Source organism: Falco punctatus (assembly GCF_963210335.1).
Source record: "Falco punctatus genome assembly, chromosome: 4".
Taxonomy (NCBI): Eukaryota; Metazoa; Chordata; class Aves; order Falconiformes; family Falconidae; genus Falco; species Falco punctatus.
Window position 1 is genome coordinate 38,319,599 of NC_137583.1, and position 15,394 is coordinate 38,334,992.

At 50.5% G+C, this 15,394-nt stretch overlaps 1 protein-coding gene across 4 annotated transcripts in view; it reads right to left on the bottom strand.

The window, feature by feature from the left end:
* RAB11FIP3 (RAB11 family interacting protein 3) overlaps positions 1–15,394 on the bottom strand; it is a 77,951-nt gene that overhangs the window by 41,677 nt on the left and 20,880 nt on the right. For 3 of the 4 annotated variants that reach the window (XM_080383534.1, XM_080383536.1, XM_080383535.1), the window contains exon 2: positions 14,814–14,907. In XM_080383534.1, coding sequence (XP_080239660.1) covers positions 14,814–14,907 — 94 coding nt within the window. Of the gene's footprint in view, positions 1–6,451; positions 6,475–14,813; positions 14,908–15,394 lie in introns of those variants that run through there. The other variant, XM_080383537.1, reaches the window with a different exon arrangement.

The following is a 15,394-nucleotide window of genomic DNA, read 5'->3' on the forward strand; positions in this document are numbered from 1 at the left end:
TAAAGCCATGGGAGCACCTGAGAGTAGGTGTCACCAAGAGGAGCCTCTGCCCACTTCTGGAAAAAACAAACAGCGCTCCTGAAAGGCAACCCATGTCACATCATCCAGCAGAGGGGACAGCCAGCCACGTCCCTTGCCCGAGTACAGACTGCAGCAGGCAGGCAACGGCCACCTCCAGAGAGGTGGCTGTGATGTGCACAGGAGCATCCAAAGAGCCAGACCAGCTCACCGTGATGCAGACTGCAGGCACAGCACCCTGGTCCCATGCCCGGCCAGGGCTCTGCCCTGTGGCATGTCCCATCCAGCATGAGCCCTGGTGACAGCTCTGCTCCCCACAGCTTCCGAGCATGCCCTGGCACAGCATGAATGCTTCATCTGCGGCATATCTGAATCCCCGAGCCGGCAGCAGCAGGGCTCCAGTCAAATGGTGGGTGCTGGGCAGCTGCTAGTGCTTCCAGCTGCATGATCTTACAGCTCTGATGGACACAGCTGGGCAACCCAGCCAGCGTTACCGGTGGCCACCCTGCAAGGCCAACCCCAGTGCTCCTGGTGGCACCCTGCAGCAGCCCTGGGAACCACAGGGTGTCCCAAAGGCAGTGGAGCCAGGCATGGGCTGCTTAATCCCGTATAATTTCTCTTCCTCCCCCTCCAAGTAAACACACAAAAGCTTCCTGCTTTTCTATAGACACAGATAAAGATATTTATTCTGCTCATTCCTTCCAAAAGAGACTTGAAAAGAGAGGATTTACAGTCAAGTGAAGGCTTCCAGCTCCCTTTGCAAGCAGATATATAAAGCATGGGCAGACAACGCACAAATGGGTCCTGACACCAGCTGCCTCCTGTACGGCTCTTGCCCAAACCGAGCGCTCCTGGAGCCTTCCCGTCCCTTCAGGGGCTTCTTAGTGCAGGGGCAAACAGGTGACTGGTTGCTCCATCTGCCTGCAGAGCACCCAGCCCAAAGAGTGGGTCTGCACAGGCAGGGTTTATTTTTACAGCAAGCTCTACTGCAAAAAGCAAAGACCATTTGAGAGGTCACCTGCACCCTTGGTGGTGGCACGGCCAGCAGAAGCCATGCCCAGGAGACAGCACTTCACGTTTCCACCTCCCCACGCTCCACGTCAGAGAGCAAAGAAAAACACCACCACAGACAAAGGTTGACTTTTCTGCTCGATTCATTCCCTCCCCCTCCAAAAAAGCCATATGGTGCTTTGTGTATAGGGAGAGTTGCCATGGAGAGCCTGCCTGCAAGCCTTCCAGCACAATAGGCTGCGTGAAGCTTCTAAATTCCTGTCCGAAAGAGCCAAAAAACCCAAGAGACCTTTGCTGCTCAACTGGCACCCCCCATGTGATGAGCATCATCCTCCAGGTGCAGAAAGAGGTGTGCGGTGAGAGCTGGAGGGTTCCGCCAACCATCCTCCCTCACCGCACCATCATGGGTGCAGGATGGCCATGGGCCACCAGCCCTGCTCCAGCAGCATGCGGTGAGCACAAACACTCAGATTCCCTCTTGGACCTCAAAGCCAAATCCCAGCTGCCACCTACTCTCCTTCACATCACCTTCTCCATGCCCCTCGCCCCACGAAGCATGCTTCCACCTCTTACACCCATCCTTCGTTTCACTTGACCTCTCTCCTTCCTCTTCTTTTGAGAGACGATGCGCTCAGCGCACCCAGAATCACCTCCTTCCGAAACTGCTCAAAACCACAGCTCTAGCCCAGAGATACAGATGTCATTAGGAGCTGCCTTTCCTTTTTGCCCAGCTTCTCCCGCGGTTTCAGCTCTACCTGTCACTCCCACTTGCTAGTCCCATTACATCCACACATGCCCCAAAATCTCAAAGCTAAAAATCAGGCTCCAAGAGACCCTCTGGAGAACCTTACTGCCCAACAATCTCCCTGCAAAGAGGCTACAAGCTATATACTAGGTCTTTTTCCCAAATTAATTGCACTAATTTATTTGTCTGGAATATGTGGGCAGGGTACCAGGCAGCTGAATAAAGCTTTAATTTAACTAGTGCGGCAGCACTGTTTTACCAGGATAATGTGGCTGATGCAGAATTTACAGAATTGATTGTAACCAGTAAGACCAGGCATATATACTATATCATCCAGATATGCAGATATGGTGAATTTAGGGGAAAAAAAGTAATGTAATAAGTAAATTAAGTCTACCATGAGGCATCTGCAGTATCTTTTTGACACCTTTCCCTATCTCTGCCTTGAAGCTTTCCGCTGCTCAGCATGTGCTCGTTCCGGCCCCACTGAGACCACCTCCTCCCAAGCTCATTGCATCAACTGCAGCACTCACTTGGGAGAGTTGCTGTCATACAAATTTTGCCCCAAGTCCAGCTCTTGCCACCAGCCAGCCACAGCACTCCCTTTCCTCCTACACATGATGTTACACACCCTGAGTAACACCAGGGGGGCTGGGAAGGAAGTAGCTGGAATTAGGAATAAACAAGAGGGGTTAAGAGGTGTGTGTGCACTGCAGGGCTAGGACGTTATTGGCATCAGCACCTGACGCTGTCCCGCACCACATCCTTGTCTCTAACCTGCAGACGCTGATCTGACGGACGGGCCGCTCGGCGGATAAGGAATTGGCTGGGTGGTCACACTCAAAAGAGTCACGGTCAAGGGCTCGATGTCCAATTGGAGGCCAGTGCCGAGCACTGTTCCTCAGGGGTCGGTGCTGGGACGGCGCTGTTTGGTATCTCTGTTGGTGACACGGACACTGGGACTGAGTTTGCTGATGACGCTGAGCAGTGCAGCAGACCCGCTGGAGGGAAGCGATGCTGTCCAGAGGGACGCTGGCAGGCGCGGGAGGCGGGACTGTGCGGACTCATGAAGTTCAACAAGGCCAAGTGCAAGGTCCTGCGTGGGTCAGGGCAATCCCCAGCACTAACACAAGCTGGGCAGAGGATGGATTGGGAGCAGCTCTGAGGAGAAGGGCTTGGGGCTGTTGGCTGATGAGAAGCTCAACGTGAGCCGGCAACATGTGCTCGCAGCCCAGAAAGCCACCCGTCCCCTGGGCTGCATCCCCAGCAGCATGGCCAGCGTGGTGAGGGAGGGGATCCTGCCCCTCTGCTCTGCTGAGACCCCCCTGCAGCGCTGCCTCCAGCTCTGGGGCTCCCAACATAGGAAGGAGGTGGACCTGTTGGAGCGGGTCCAGAGGAGGCCACAAGGATGCTCGGAGGCTGGAGCACCTCTCCTGCGCAGAGAGGCTGAGAGAGCTGGGGTTGTTCAGCCTGGAGGAGAGAAGGTTTTGGGGAGACCTTACAGCAGCCTGCCAGTGCCTAAAGGAGCTGACAGGAAAGCTGGGGAGGGACTTTTTACAAGGGCCTGTAGGGACAGAACAAGGGGAAATGGCTTTAAGCTGAAACAGGGCAGATTTAGATGAGCTATTAGGAAGAAATTCTTCACTGTGAGAGTAGTGAGGTGCTGGCTCAGGCTGCCCAGAGCAGCTGTGGGTGCCCCATCCCTGGCAGTGCCCAAGGCCAGGCTGGACGGGGCTGGGAGCAACCTGGGCTGGTGCGAGGTGTCCCTGCCCGTGGCAGGGGGCTGGAACTGGGTGATCTTGAAGGTCCATTCCAATCCATTCTACAATTCTATGATTTTCTGTGTTCCCCAGTGCTGCCCCATTTCTTGCTGGCTTGTGCTGCTGCACTAAATCCTGCAGTTTCCCCTCTGTTCTTAAGATGCCCTCGTTCCTCCCAGTATTTAAAATAATAATAATAATAATAATAATAACAACAAATAAATCTTTGTCCAAGCACTGCTGCATAAAGCTTCTGACAAGGACAGCCTCTGTCCGAACATATCCGCGTGCTCTCCCACTGATGGAGTATTTCTCCTGGATGTATGGCACACATGCAGCTAGAGAACAAGCAGGACAGGTCCTGAGCTCTTCATGGGGGTGAATGTGTGAATGTGCACTGAGCTCTCACAGCAGCCTTTGCCTTCTCATCGTGCAGACGGGAGAATTGCTGTACTTCAAAAGGGCTGGGATGTGCAATAGTAACCTGGGATTTTCAAGTCACACAACAGAGCCACAGGACCAGAAGTCCCAGGGTACATAAGGCTCCTGAAATAGATTCTAAAAACTGCTTTCAGAAGACAGGATTTCAGTGAAAAGGCACCTTGAGTGAAGAGCTGTGGGTACAGTAGTGACACACAGGTCAGAAACAGAGCCAGTTTTATCGGCTTCATATAGGAATGACCTAGAAAAACAGAGCCTTTCAGAAGTATTTAAGTCATCTGCCAACACACACTGTACATACTGCTTCAAGCCACAGAGCCACAAACTCAAAGTGATTCAAACAGTATGGATTATGTGCAGCTAACAGACCCGAATTGTACAACGTAGGAATAAGACTAGGCACCTGCACAAATGGCACAAAACAAAACAGACCCAAAAAGGAAAGACGAAGTTATGGCTGGCTTAAGAGAGGACAACTCCCTTACTGGGCACGCTGCTTGAAAACAAGATGGCAAAAAGGACACACAGTCAGGTAGTAGAGAGTTACAGGCATTTAGGAGGATCTTGCATCCAGAGCGAAGAGACAACAGGGGAAGCCACTATCTGCTTTCCAGAGGCAGCTCAGGGTCCTATGCTTTCACTGAAGCTCAGACACCCATGTGGTGTTAGCTCCTGTAGGATACAGCTAGCAGCCATCCACCCATCCACCCTTTTGCTTTCCGTAAGTGCTCCAGAAGTGCATTTATATTTGGATGCTCACATACAAAGTGGCAGCGCTGATCAGCACTGGGAAGAGCAGCTTTCTGCTGTCGGCTTTTCCTGTAGCTCAACCTGCTGACTCCTCCAGAAACGAGACAACGGGCCAGGAACACTTACTGAAGACCGTAATTTTACAACTAAAAATTACATGACTGAATAACCGAGTGGCAAGCTCGGGCTCCCAAGAAAGCAGTGTCAGAATTAAGGCTGCTTACACAACCCTCACCCCAGCCCCTGTCGGCTAACGCACTTTAGCAGCCCTTTGCTTTCTGCATATCATTGCTCATCAACTGGTACTTATCGCATATTCCTTTTGATCCTCTTCATACAGTGCAGGCCCTCAAGCTTTGTTTAGGCATATCATCTAAAGACATAATAAAAAGAATTAACCTCATGGTATCCAAGTACTTCGGAAGCATAAACCTAGCTGCCTTCACTTTGTCTCAGAGCCCAGGTGAGCACTGCTGCCTCCGCTGCAGCGACAGACCGGAGACAGGGAGCCACAGCTAACACACGTGGGATTTGGTACTAAGTTTAACATATGGGTCCTTGTTTTTAATTCTCAGCAATCTGAGCTCTGTGTGTGCTAGTCATCACGACCAGCTCAAATTCCTCCAGACTTGTGTCAGCCTGGAACAAAGGATCACTACTGCAGGTGTGGAAAATGAGCAGGCTTGTGGCCACCAGCAAGTGGTTCAGAGCCACTTAGTGATGTTACCAGCAGAAAACACCAAGAGACTGAGCCTCCAAAATAGCACAAGCTGCCCTGGCGAGGAGACCTCCTGAAGGATGTCCTCCATCTCCTTCACTCTAGCTTCCACTTTCAATAACTCTTTATTTCAGGAAACAAAGCTGAATTTTGCAGCCAACAGCTTTATTCCCTGTTCTGTGAAGCCACTGAGGCAGGACATCTTGAAACGACGTAACATCCTAACTTAGCTTCCCAGAGCACACTGCATTTAGACACCACCTTTGGGACATCCAGCAGCTGGTTTCTTGTCAAGCATTTGATTACACTGAAGCAGAAGCTCTTCTAGATGCTCCACAGCTGCAAGAGCGGACAGTAGCCCTTTGCTGCGTCCTGTGAATCTCACATCGGTGAATTTGGTCACCTCGTTAGCAGGAGTCTTTCCTATCTGAAGGAGAAATGAGCTGCCTAGCGGGTAAGCAGATTTACAGTCAGACTCTATGCACTTGGAAAAGATGATCAAGGAGAAAGACATCTGAGGGACACACACACCAACCCAGGACGAGATGCTGCTCGGTACGGGCAGAACGGGATGGGGATGAAGGAGCGAGCCGTGGTTAGTTGGAACACCAGGGAAAGTTTCCCTCAGTGCAGGGATGCCCAGTGGAGCCAGCCCTCCTGCTGCCCGCCCAGCACAGCCCAACCCAGCAGCTTTGCAATTAGGACCAATTTCCCAGCAAAGCCACTTCACACGCAGCCTCTCGTGCCTGAGAGTGAGACCAGGAAACGCTCAGAAGAAACGAGCTTTTGCCACATCAATCTGTCAAGGTGTCACAACGATACACTCACCACACAGTCACAAGCCTCCGGGCTGTGACAGAGCCGGGCACGGCTCTCGGAGAAGCAAAAGTCATAGGTGAGCAATTAGCCCTTCATTAACAACACCAGATTGACTGGATTCCTAACGAGAAGTGTTCTGACAGCTCCGGCTTGCCTGCTGGTGTGGCAGCAGCATGATGGGCTACTTACTTGCCTTTACCCAAGCCCAGGGAGGGATGCCTTCCTGAGCTCTGGCCAGACATCGCTGGTGAGGATGAAGGCAGCATTCTCCAGCTTCCTGGGTTGAGCCCAGCGTTAATAACCCCTCACTCCGGAGCTAACATCTGAACCCGAGCAATCAAAACAGGCTGGACCGAAACTGCCGCCGCCCCACCTGGAGCCACCCGCCGAGCCCAGCCTCCCCCACGCACTCCCCAAACCGCAGGCCAGCCCAGACTCCCAGAAGCAGCAGCAGATGTGGAAGGAAACAGCACACTCCCGATGCAGAAAATAAGACCTACGATGGAGAAATACTGAGACAGCAGATGGGTGATGAGAAATATCTGTTTTCTAACAGAAGTTGCCTTTGTTTTCTTTTTAGTCATCATCCCTATAGAAGATCGAGTGTGCTAAGAATCACTCCAAGGCTCTAATAAAACACTGCTCTCTATTTTTATACCAACCATTTCCCCAAGAAAACAGGTAGTTCCTGCAGAGCTTTTTCTTCCCCTTTGCCAGAGAAATTAGTTTTCTTTTGAGCATCAGACTTAGGCTTTTCACTTGCAATTTAAACTCACCCCAGCTTGCCTCTATCAGGCTTGGGTTATAGTCTGAGCAGCCACCACCAGTTTATTTTAAATCATCAGGCCACACAGAATTCCCTCCGCTCCGTAATTTGCAAGAGATCTGGCTACACAGCAGTGCTTTCCCCTCGCGAGCAGCTGTGTACAAATGGCGATGCTTTGGGCATTTAACCACAGCTGCCACGTTGCGAGGGGCAGCTCTGCAGTGCTGTGAACTGGATTTCCGTCAGACTGCACGTGCGCTTTGGACCTGCAGCCTGTTACACTCCACAGCAGTGACCAGACACAGCAAGATTTCTCTGGCACAGGCTGCAAAATATTCATAAAGAAGGAATTCTCAAAACGGGAGAGATGCTCGTGCCAATCTCCTGTTCCTCAGGATCCCGAGGGCTGCCAAGCCTTAGCAGCAGTTTTACAGCAGCACGTTTGAGTAATCCCCCACCATTCTCATCCCGGAGCTGCGAGGAAGCCTACGGACACAGTTTCTCCAACGCTTCTGTGCTTCTCCTGTAAGTAGGTCAATGCAGTATGTCATCTGCCAGGCTGTTTTTGGGAAGACGTGCTCCCTGCTCAGGCATGGCGCACACTGAGCCGGCCGGCCTCGTCCCTGACGTAACCCTTCACCCAGCTGCCAAGTTACAAAAATGAATAAACCCAATTGTTTCCGTAATTTTAAAAAGATGACAAAAAAAAGGGAGAGAGAACTGCAAACCAAAAAAGCCACGGTGAGCCAGAAGTGTCGTCCCCCCCCGGCCCCATGAGCCTCCGAGTCCTTTCCCTAGCATGTTATCGCAGGAATAAATAATGACTTAAAAGAGCTTGAGGGTGATGTAAGCTGTGTGGTTCTGCTCCCCACTGCTCTAGAGCTCCGCAGCGGGACAGGTTCCACAGCTGAGGAGCATCTTCTTGCCCCCCGCTGCCCCACCACTGCTCCCACTTTGAAGGGGAACAACCAGTTACCCCCACTCATCCAAATCTCCCTGCTTACACTAACGCAGGGAAAGTTTGTAGCCAGAATTAACCTTGCTGAGTCCTGGCAGCTGCACAGCTGGAGATAAATAGTTTTGCAGGCGGCAATTTTGTTCCCAGTTTTGCTTTGAAGAACTAAATATCCCTCCTCCCAGTTGAGCCAGTTTGGAGTTACCCCTTCCAGCATGAAAGGATTCCAAAACAGAGGACAAGTGTGTGCATTGGGAATGTCAAGCATTGACCTCCCATCTCCCCGCTGCCCCACAGTGGGGCACGGGAGCCACAGCCGGGGTACGGGGGGCTGTTACAAACAGGTGTGGAGAACAAGGCTGCATCTGCAGAGGTAGGTGTCCAAGTGGCACAGCTGTCTCCTTGTTTCAAGAGGTTTGATAACAAAGGATTTGACCACAGAGGCTGGGCTAGCAGCTGAACACGCTGTGCAGCATTTTGGGGCTCCTCGGGAGCAGATGACCAAGTTTTCTTCTCCAGAGACACAGTGTGATGCAGGCTGGAGGAAGAGAGCAAACACCCCAGCACCACCTGCCCTGAGGCTTTCGCCTGTGCCCTCCCCTCACCCAGGAACAGTCTCTAGGGATGATAGTTGGGCTGGACTCACATCTACTCAGCTCTTCATCTGTTTGTGCCATCATGCAGAGGACCTCTGTCCCACCCTCATTCCCCTCATGCCCCAAGCACCAGTCTTTCATAGGAGCATGCCTCTGTGCCTCCAGGTACCCCCGTCCCCCTCCTGTTAGAGCTGCCTCTGCAGGAGAGGGATGGAGAGAGTGCCCAGGCCATTCTGACCACAGGATACCACCAAAGCAGCCCGCCTCCACCACAAACTAGCACGTACACTCCTAATTCCCTGTCCCCTGTGAGCATGGAGCGTTACATAGACTGAACAGACAGCCCTCACAGCCAGTGGTTTCCAAGACAAGTCTTTAAGTAGAAGAAAAAAAAATCCCAAGTTCAGCACTTCCAAGAAAGGCTTGGCTGCTCCTGTCCCTAGCTGAAGGGGTCACAGATGACAAGCATGTGGACTTCAAGCTTAACAAGCACAGTAATGGTGCTACAAGCATCCCTCTGCACTACAGGGATGAGCAGGAGACTGATCTACAAAGAACAGTGGGGGCATCCCCCCCGCCAAGCATACGTACAAATTTTAAAACCACATTTAAGTCTTCATTCCTTCCAGGGGCAGAATTAACACTCATCTTCATTAAACTCTTTATCCTAACAAGCAGTACATATATATAGAACATACACACACACACACATATGCGCATGCCAGAGCAGAGCAAGATGCAATGCAAAAAAAATGCAGAAGACACATTCAGAGCAATTTCCATTTTATTCTTGCTCATGAATCAATTTTGATTTCCCATTCATGGCAGCCCCTGTTCCCTGAACAACAGCTGTACACAAAGAGGCATCTGTCCTACCTTCAGCCATCGAAAGAGCTGTCTCCCTAATCGGTGATGGTTTAGCCAGGGTTAGGAACAGGCAAGATCAGCAGGAAAGTCTTCACTGCAGCAATGCTGCATGAATAAAGAGATCAGCAGATCTGATGAGAAGATAGAAAGTGCTCATACCAGTGCCAGAAACTCACAGAGTTTAGTCAAACATGCACACAAGCTCTCCTTCCATCAGCTAAGTTTCAGTGAAGACTTTCCTTTTAAAAAGCAAATGCTTTGAATATTAAATTGGGCCTGGGTATCCCCACTGAGAAAGCGTGCTTAGATGTCAGCAGTAGCCTGTTGCAAGTACTACCGTATTTCCAGCATCAGTCTGGAAGAGAGACCACTGAAGATGCACAAAAACACAGCCTCAGAAATTATTACTGGATTGGGAGTGCGTAAGGGAATGCAAGCTTTGGCTTCTGGAATTATCCCCGTGCAAGGAAAGCTTTCATTTCGCGTAGCAAAAGCCATCTGCAATGCAGATCCTACAGAGGGAAAAAAAAACCTACACACAAGCCCAACAGTGGTTTACATTACCAGACAGAGCCAGATACCCAACACATTCTGCACCTTCAAACGCTCTGCGGAGCCAGAGCGGATCCATATCACCAGGATAGCAGCCAGCCTGGCTCTCCAGAAATTAATTCAGAGCCACCACACGCTATCTAGCGGACTTACACAAGCACTAAGTGGTTCACGGGCACCCGGAGCCATGATCTCAGAGATGTCATCTAAGCACGATCAGATCCAGAGGCATCTCCAAGACCAGACTGGCTCGGCAAGCAAGGAGTGCGGCGGTGGGAGCGGGGAACGCTGCTGCTCCCCTTGCAGCAAGGCTGCCGAGCACGACCTGCACACAGGTGAGCAACGCAGGGGCAGTTACTCAGACCTGGGTTTGAGATCTGATGTGCAGTTCCCTCTCTTGGCTGTAAGCTTTTAAGATATAATGCTGAAAGCCTCCATCCAGGGGGAGGGCTGGAGATGCGCTTTTCTTGCAGGAAATTCCCAGACTGGCATTCAGCTACCAGGAACACACCGACCATTTCGGGATATGAAATACCAGCTGCAGAAACTGCAGTCCCTGCTCCGAGGCTACACCCATTGAAACCCTCCCAGGGCTGCTCGCAGGAACAGAGCGATGCAGCCCCACAAAGACTCCCACCGATTACGCGTTCATGCTGCTGCCAGTTCCAATTAGCAACGGCACGGCGCTTTCACACAGGCTCTTTGCAGCAGCCTGCCTGCGCGCTGCCAAAGCAAGCCAGCCAGCCCAGCCCAAGCCCTGACTGCTGGCCAGCCTGTTACTTGCTATTCAACACCCTGCCCTGCGCCCGCCCCAGCCCTGCCTCGCTCCGCACTTTTCCCTTTGGAAACCTATCAAATGCCTTCGGTAAGCCGAACACACTCCTCCTGCTAAATGCCTCTTATTCAACCCCACCGAGGTACATCCACTGAGCTGCAGCTTGTCGGTTCGGCACATCAGCCGGCTCCTGAACCTGGCACTGCCAGGGGTCCCCCCCAGTCTTGCCCCCCCTTGCTCCTGCCAGCGCCCTGCTGTCCCCACAAGCAGGAACTCTGTTATAGCTTCCAGGTTTGGGCGTTGGCTCTGGAGCTGAATTTTCCATCTTCCCAAATCCAAAGAGCTTTTAGTTGAAGCATTTGAAAAAAAGGTTTGACTATTTCCATCCTCGGGCCCTCCCCTGAGCTCACAAACACATCTATTCCTCAGTGGATGCACTGTCTGCGCTCGATGCACAGGGGCCCCTTTGTTCAGGGATCAGAAGCCGAAGCAGAAGGGACGGACGAGGCTGTCAGCTCCAACAAGGTACCTTCCCCTGCCTGACACAGCAGTTATTTGAACTGACACCACCAGCAATCTCGCTGCATGCAGGGGGGTACCTGCAGAGCCCATTCCCAGAGGGCTTTTCTTCGGAAGACAGATGTTACAGATGTTTCAGCTCAGAGCATGTGTGTGAATTACACAACTCATTCATTACTGCTTTTGTGTTGGGCTGCTACAAAGAGGAGAGGTTAAATATGTCCTATTGGAGGCTGAGAGGACTCTGTAGAAAAAACAGGTGTCTGAAGCTTAAAAGGTTTTTAAATATCTGACAAAGGAAGGAATCTGCTGGCGAGCACAACCCTTGTTTGTTTGCATCCAGCTGTGGCTGACACTACCCATACTTGCTGTTTGCCAACTAACACCCCCTTCCAGCAGTTCCCGCATCCAACATGCGGCAAACTGGAGCTGCTCTTTGCTCCATGCACCTTGGCTTCCAGTTACAGGCACTACCTCACCACCCCTGTCCCATGGTCAGCTCCTTGCAGTACAAACAGACAGAAACCTCACTCCTAAGCCTTTCCCCAGTGGCTCGCGTACAGTCCCTCGTACCTGTTTTTTTTGGAGAAGATCCCCCATGAACTGTAGCCGCTAAACATGATGAACGCAGCAGTCACACTGGCTGCTCCCCATTTCTTTTTCCCTGCAGACTAGAAAGATGTCCCGTTGAATCTCACTGATGGTAGCCAAGTGCAATAAGGTTTTCCTCCGGATGTGGATTCCCCAGGCATTACACACGTTACCTGGCTTCTTCAAGCACGCTCTGTAAGAGTCTCCTCTTTCACATCGCTATCATTACTACCTCCACATTATCAGCTTGACAAGTTTTACAATACAAAGCTATAAATATTCCACTTTCCGAGTTATTTACCAGCCCTGACTTGCTGCCAGCATCTGTTTCAGTTTCCCCCTCTGCTTTGCCGGTTACGTGTTGCAGGACTGGCCAGTTGTCCAGGCACCATTCACACAGACTTTAAAAGCAGGCAAACCGCATGCTTCGTGGAGCAGGGGGAGGACAAGGCTGTCCCACCCAGCAGCCACACCACCTCACGAGCAGGAAGGTTGTGAGGAGCTGAGTCTGTCCCAGCAGCAGCTCTGAGCCTGCCTCCCATGCCAGCCTGCTCCTGATGAACGCCTTGGAGCTGGGCACGAGAACTGAGCCCAACGCCCAAGAGCCACAGGCTCCCCTCCTCCCGCAGAGGGGAGACCCCAGGGGGCCCTCCAGACTCCCCCACCCAGAGCACTCTAATGGCAATCACATATATATGCAGCAGGCACAAATATGTGTACGAGGACATCTTCCCATCAAGCCTTCTTTTAGGGAAGGGCAGAAGGTAAGGCAGCCATAACTGGCTGAAGACTCTCACTGAAGTCTCAAACTCAGCTTTTGTAGTGTACAAGTCACTTAGCTCTTCCCCCCCCCTATGGTCAACATTACCTGGCCAGACAAAGATTACAGTGGCAAAGAGATCAGAATCGTTTCATGGCAGCAGAGAGGTGGCATCGTGGCTTTCAGCGCTGTCTGAGTGGTTGAACAGTGCTTTGCTCCACACTGAAGGCAGAGGCAAGTTCAAGGCGTCCTAGGTCAGCATGTTCCTCAGCCAGCGGGAATATACCTGACAGCTGGCACAGGACTAGGACCGAGGAGTTTAGTATCCTCCCTGGACGTAAAGGCTAACTGAATGCAAAAGCAGTCGTAAGAAAAGGAGCTGACTATGCAAGTTTTGCTAGTTTTGTAACTGCACCTTCAGTTTGCCAAGCTAGACCGTAACAGCTTGAGTAAAATCCCAGCTATTCTCCTGCGGAGAGCCTCCAAGAGAGGGGGGGAGAGGGAAAGTGGAGCATCTTTAGAGATAAACCCTTACCCACATTCAGACAGGCACCGCAAGGTACGGTGGCCGACCAAAGAACTACAGAGTACCAAGAAACACAACAGATCTCCCTCTGGCTAAAACCAGGCCCAGCTAGTTAAAAAACCCTTATTAAAAGGGACATCCAGCAGCAAGTATAACCCCTTCTTGCTTTACAAAGGGATGATCGATATTGACTGTCTCAATAGCAGCAACAGCAGCAAATCCTCAAGATCACTTCAACGTGAGCAGCCACTCAGCTGGTGAGATTTTAAAAAAAACCTCTCTGTACCCTGTCCGGGGATTCTTTTATAGCTCTTTAATGCTGTGCAGTGTTAGAGAGCTCTGCCTTCCTCAACCACTGTAATAAATACATATCAATCTCTTTCAAATTTAATAAATAGAGATCCTAAAAGCTTTTTCTGGATCTGCTTTCCATTCAATTAATATAACACAATACCAGAGCAATGAATTATTGAAGAGAAATACAAGCCAGAGCTTTCACAAACATGCTCTACTCTAATAGCAATTTATTACAAATTAATAGCATGCTGCATTTCCTCCTGCATCATGAGAACTGGGAATCATCTGCACTGTCAAGCTACACCAGCCATGAAAACTTCAGACCTGCCATAAAACACTACAGTCCTGAGCACAAATAAGCTCACGGTGGGAGATGGGAACAGGAGGAGGGATGGAAAACCAACAGGAAAAAAAAGAACTCACTTCTCTGAGCATTTTCTACTCATGAAACAACATGGTTTGTATAGAAATAATCAATCTTTTCCCATCTTTGCTTGTATCAGTCCTCAAAAACATGCTCAGTGTGTGGGGCTGACAACATGGTGCATGTTCATTGCTGTGTGAAAGTTTAAGATAAGCATTGCTGTGAACAGAATTGATTAATGCACAATATGATAATTCATATTTGCACATTTAAAATTACATCTGCTCAGCAGGAGGCTTCTAACATTTTTCACACCCTGCCCTTAACAACACGCTTGCCCCAAAACGATTCTAACAGTGATATTAGAGATTAATCCCAAATTGAAAAAGCAACATCTTTTTCTTCAGCAAAGAAATCCAAATGCCCAACCAGCCAGAAAGATACATCACGTTTCACCGAGCTACTGCTCTGGAAGTACTCGCAACAAGCCCATCAAGAGCAACATGGGGATTGTCACAGGCCTGTTTAAAGATCCCCTACCAGTCAGTGAGTTCAAAGCTCTTGTTTAATGTGCTTCTTGCTAGAAATCATCTGAGCACATAGTGCCCCACGCTGGGAAGGCGTTACGCTCTGCAGCAGACAGGCAGGCATCTCCAGCGGCATGTCAGCCAGGAATCCCTCCTCCGTCAGGGCAGCAAAGCCCCCAAAACCACAGCGGAGAGCAGACGCCAAACCAGAAGGGGTCTTCCCTCAACGGCTTTTCTGTTTCCAACATCTGTTTAGAAATGAACTCTCCTGACAGACAGAAAACACGCAGCCACCACCACAACCGCCGTACCACCTTTTTCAACTCTATTAAACGCACCCAACCTCTCCCCCCAGCCCAGCTTGCCTTCACCAAGCAGCTTCTCAGCTCGGTTAACCCTTGCAGCATTAGATTCGGTGTCTCCCCATCCTCACTCGCAGCACGGCAGCGAACTCACCTCCATTTTTGATAGCTCTGATCCCTCGATGGAAATCTTCGAAGCTGATGACTCCAAGTCCACTTGGATCGAGGTACTTTGTTAGGTCCTTTACCTGCAAACACAAAAGCAGTGTTACCCACAGAGCCCTTCAGGGAAACAGCATCTTCCATCAGAGAAACACCTTGTAACAATTTTTTTTCTCCTTACAAGAAAAAAGATTTGAGCTAACGACAGTGAATTTCTTAAACTGACACCAAAGCGTGGCCATTCTCCTTGAAGGGAATATGAGTGATCAGTATGGAGGGGTTAATTAGCACTTGGCTGGTGCTGAAACTATCGGTTAGTCTTGGAACATATGTTAGGGCAGTACTTCTTGCAACCCGGTCCTGCTCTGCCAGAGATTTGTTTATTTTTATGGTTTTTAAAGAGGTCCTATCTTAATTGGGAAAACTCAGTAATAGACTGCCCAGTAGGAGGGCCCAATTAATAGGATTCAGTGATAATGAACTGCTCCATGTTACAAATTTAGACCATATAATTGAAACATTTTCACAATTAGACAATGCCCGAGGGGGCAGGAATCACGTCAGCCAGCGAGG